This window comes from Plecotus auritus, assembly GCF_963455305.1.
Source record: "Plecotus auritus genome assembly, chromosome: 6".
Lineage (NCBI taxonomy): Eukaryota > Metazoa > Chordata > Mammalia > Chiroptera > Vespertilionidae > Plecotus > Plecotus auritus.
This window is the reverse complement of record NC_137773.1, coordinates 34,228,911-34,233,803: the sequence shown is the minus strand read 5'-3', so window position 1 is coordinate 34,233,803 and position 4,893 is coordinate 34,228,911. Positions and strand designations below refer to the sequence as shown.

General features: G+C 47.0%; 1 protein-coding gene across 1 annotated transcript; it reads right to left on the bottom strand.

Annotated features, from left to right (window-relative positions):
* Positions 1–873: 873 nt before the first annotated feature.
* On the bottom strand, positions 874–4,072 carry IL9 (interleukin 9; the record flags this gene model as incomplete). Its single annotated transcript, XM_080673410.1, has 3 exons — positions 874–984; positions 2,453–2,584; positions 3,959–4,072. 3 exons carry the CDS (start codon positions 4,070–4,072, stop codon positions 874–876), a joined length of 357 nt encoding a protein of 118 aa, XP_080529536.1.
* Between the last annotated feature and the right edge of the window lie 821 nt (positions 4,073–4,893).

The following is a 4,893-nucleotide window of genomic DNA, read 5'->3' as shown; positions in this document are numbered from 1 at the left end:
GATTGAAAATAAAAGCTGAGCAAAGCCCTTGGAGAAATTCTGTCTCTTGGTGCTCTAAACTTCCCATATTATTGTGGTCAAAAGTACCTAAGAAGTCTAGCCCAATAGGGAGGGAAGCACTTCTATTCCTGACAGTACCCAGAAAAACAGTCCCCATCCTAGGAGCCTCTAAACTCTTCCCAAGCTTGAAGCCTTCGGGCTGCAGGGGAGGGGGCCATTCTGATGATCAGACCACCCCAATTCCTCTGCACCAGCCAGGCACTGCCCCGGCCGGCCGTGGAGGTGCTAGCCGGAGGTGTTTAGGTGACTGGCTGTATGGATCCTAGGGTTCCTCTGGTTTGTGCTCTAACCCAGCACCTGCTCCACGAATTGCTCCTGGCTCAGCCCCAGCACTTTCTGTGCATAAACATGCCCACATTCCTGAGTGCTCTCCCCGCTTCTGGGCTTGCCAAACGGCTAGCTTCTCCCGCCGTTAGTCTCTCAGGGCCCCAAACACTTGGCGATGCCCAAACCTCCCTCCCCCAGCACCCACAGCTGGGGCGCCTCCGGCATGCCCTTGTCCCCCAGTAGCAGTCCTCAGGCTCCCCCACAGCCCCAGCCCCCGGCGGCCATTCAGCCCTTTGGCAGAGCTTATTGTGCTTTGTTCTCAGCAGCAAGGTGGGAATAAGCACCTGGAGACCAGATGTGCTCTTTTTTTTTCATATGTATTTATTCCAAAATAAAGATATAAAAATTTAAACAAATATATATTTTTAATTATAAAAAATATAACACTTGATTTTGATTTAGCGTGGCTTACTTAATTTTTAAATTGCAACAACTTAAAGAGGAGGCTTTTAAAATTCAATAAATAGAATAAATACTATTTTATCTTTATGCTCTGCCTCTCATCCTTTCTTTCTGGAAAACTCCCAGGAGGCTGTTGAGAAATATCAGTGTGTTGCCTGTAGTGGTTTGGTTGCACGGCTGTTCACAGGAAAAATTCTGTGGGGATAAAAGTGAACAAAAATGGAGTGACTATAGCAGTATGGAACCCAGCAGCCCAGGAACTGCCCTGCCCAGAACCTGCTGAGGGGAGGGGGTTCCTTGGGGAGAGGCTGGGCAGGCAGCAGGGAGCTTGAGACAGAGCAAATGGATGGGGAGGCCCAGGGCTAGCATTTTGTGTAGACACGCAGGTAGCTGACTTTGTGGTAAGATTTCAGGATATATATACACACACACACACACACACACACACATCCCTATCAAACGGTCCTAAATCTCTTTATTAGGGAAAATCTTTTCTTGGGACTCTTTGAGGCCAACAATTTTGTTACTGCCCTTTTGGGTTGTCCTTTCAAGGTCATTTATAGCACAGTGGTGAAGGGCAGGGCCTTGGGTCACATTGACCAGAATTCAAATCTCAGCTTTGCCACTTAATAAATATTAGAGGCCCAGTGCACGAAATTCATGCATGGGGGGGCGGGCGTCCCTTAGCCCTGCCTGCACCCTCTCCAATCTGGGACCTCTCGGAGGATGTCCAACTGCCAGTTTAGGCCCTAACCCTGCTGGCTCCTAACTGCTTGCCTGCCTGTCTGTCTGATCACCCCTAACTGCTCCCCTGCTGGCCTGATCACCCCTAACCACCTCTGCCTCGGCCCCTGCCACCATGGCTTTGTCTGGAAAGACGTCTGGTCTAATTAGCATATTACCCTTTTACTAGTATAGATGTAGCCTTAGGAAAATTAGTTAACCTTGCTGAGCCTCAGTTTCCTCCTCTCTAAAGTGAGGGTGATAAACCTGGCAAGTCTGCAAGGTAACTACACAATGAAACGGTATATATAAGCCCTAAGAACCACATGCTGTTGATGGTAGAAACACATTCCGTTAGGCAGCTGAGCGAAGGGCCCTCAGCCTTCTATGAGCTCAGGTGGCGATGCCAACTCCCATGGTGCCCACTCCCTCCCCTGCCCTCCAGGGACCGGTATAGGCTGCAGAAGATAACGTGCTGATGGGCATGTAGAGCAATTGGCAATCTTTCACCTGGATCTGGGTGAGTTTTCCTTTAAACACCTTAGCCAACCCTCCCCCAAACCTTCTTTAACTTGCAGGCTACAACTGCCATTCTGTTGCTAATAGGTTAGCAAACTGAATCTCTGGATACATTAGTGTTCCGTGGCCATGGCCCCAACTCCCTAATTTTAGCATCTAATTACAATCAAATGCATTTGTTCATGATGCAGTAGGTGGAGAGAAGGAAATGGCGACAGAGGTGTCTTTAAAGCTAGGGAACGTCGGCTATCTGAGGCAACGCTCACTTAAATCTGTTGTTCTGATTCATTTTCTGATATGTCTCTTCTCGACCTGGAACTATCCGCCGCCATCCTCCATTCTCACTCAGACAGACTTGGCATTACAGTCACACAGACACAGCTGGGCCGAGTAGGAATATCACAGATGAAAACACACTCACTGGGCACTTGTTGTTCTTCAGGGCTCCGACCGCTTTCCTCACCCGATTGAAAACCAGGGGGAAGCTTGCTCTCACCGTGGTGTTGGCCATCTGGGCCAGGCCGTCCAGGAAGCAGGGTGTGGTGCAGTTGTCCTGGGGAATAATAAGGGTGTGTGAAGGGAGGCACCCAGCAGACCGCTTTGAGAGGGAATTAGAAAAAGAATGCTTTTAGGCACTATTTTAATTTAACCAACGTAGCCTACACGGACCACGTCCCTTGCCAATCCGGGAAATGACCAGTGTTTCTGGGGAGGCCCTTTGTCCGCAGCGACACCCCTGCAGGTTTCAGGAAGTTCCATCCAGGGAGCCTAAGGCCTGCCGGCCCTGGAAATCAGCCAGTTCGGAGTCTCCTTGTCAAACAATGCTCCCTGTTCCGAGTCTGGCAATAGTGAGTTTGAAAGTCAGAGAAGAAAAGCCCTTTCACACCAGCCGGATGGGATGTGCCCATGAATGCAGCGGTGTTTCTGCAGGAGCTAACGTCATGGGCTGGGACGAGGGGCGGGAGGGTAGAGTTGCGTGGTGCTGCCTGTCTGGTTCTCAGCTGCTGGGTGGGCCTGACCTCGGCTGGGGCGGGAGCTCTGGTTCTCCCAGTCCTTGCTTCAGAGAAAGCAAAGCAGGGCCCCTTGGATAAGCTCTTCCTCCTCACCTTAGCCAGAAAGTTTCTGCCACGCTTCCTCTCGGCTCAAGTGGCCAATGAACTTCCAGAAGCCCATTCCACTTCCCCTCCACCCACAACTTTGGCCTGTCCTCCCAGAGGCCCCCTACATCAGCTAAGTAGACAGTGCATCCAGAGAAAAGAAGAAGAGTTGCCGTTTTATTTACACTGCTTTGCAACCTTAGAGTTACCGTCAAATGCATTAGAAAGTAATGTGATATGGACTGTATCATTTGTTATCATCTCAGTTCCAGTTTGATTTAATCATGCACCTGGCACAACTAATTTAAAAGGACAATCAAGATTCTTTTTTAAATATTAAAAAGCGATCCAACTTCTCAAGGAGCATAGAGCTGATCAACTACAAATTAATCTATATGCTATAGAATTCCCAGAGCCTGGTTTTGAAAGGAAATACTAATCTATAACAACTGTAATTAAGTAACACTTGCTTATCTAAAATACCAAATAAAGCAATTGTTTTTGCTTAAACACTTAAAAAAGAAGGAGATCAAGATTATATGCTTTTACTATACTTACAGAAGGAATGGGCAGACACAAACAGTTGGTCACCTGCAAAAGAGTAATTTCAAAGTGAGGATTCCAGATATGGAAATTAAAATCAGCTTGAAAAGATCTTAGCAGAGCATTTACTCACATTGCCACTACAGCTGCATGTTGACAGTGGATCTTTCTAAAACAGATTAAGAGACAAGAACCCATAATGTGTGATGTGTTCTTCATTCTCCTAAAATGATGCATTTACATTTCAGTAGCTGCCTTTCCCGCTGGTGCCCCTCTCCACAGCTTACCTGCAGGTTACCAATGAGGTGCGTGATGTCCTTGATCCCTACCAAGGTCAAACACCCCTGCCCAGCCACAGGGCCGAAGAGAAGGGCAGAGGCAAGGACCACAGTCAGGAGCATCTTGACACAGAGTTGGAGCTCAGCCTGCAGACACCGTCACATCGCGTCGTATTTAAAGCTCCCTTGCAAACGTGGAAAAACCCCGACATCAAACTGATACCAAGTGCCCACTTTTTCTTTGTAAGTTTGGGTCACTTGACATTGAAAAAAAAAAAAGATGTACATATTATATCAAACTGAGTCACTTGGCAAAGACTATGTTGCATTATCTCAGGAAATATCATTCCTTAGAAAAAAAAAGCTTTTGAAAAGGTTGGGTGTCGAGATGCTATAGGAAAAGTTAAAGATCTTAAAACACACACACACACACACACGCACGCACATGCACTTTGAGGCAGAGGTTCTGGTCGTGAGAGTTAAAACACTCTCCACGAAAGCCCAGGGCTGTATTTTCCCTCTTTCGCTTTATTGGAAATGCGATATAGTAATAGCCAGACACGCGTGTTCTGATGAAGAAGGGGCTGGGCTGGGTGGGAAGAGGATGCGGGACGGGCAGGAAGATGAGAGAGAGAGCAGTTTCCTGAGCTGCTCTGTGGGACAGGGTTTTTGCAACCTCGGTCTTTGCAAACTCAGTCTAGTCATTGCTACCTCAACCTTACTGTACTTTATTCCCAAATTTTATTTTATTTCTAAAAATTTCTTTATTGATTAAGGTGTTACATGTGTGTCCTTTTTATTTTGATGTAGTTGCATTTGTTTATTTTCTCTTTAGTTTCCATTGCCCTAGGAGCAGTATCGGTGAAGAAATTGCTTCGGCATATGTCTGAGATTTCTCTGCCTGTGGATTCCGCTAGTATTTTTATGGTTTCCCATCTTATATT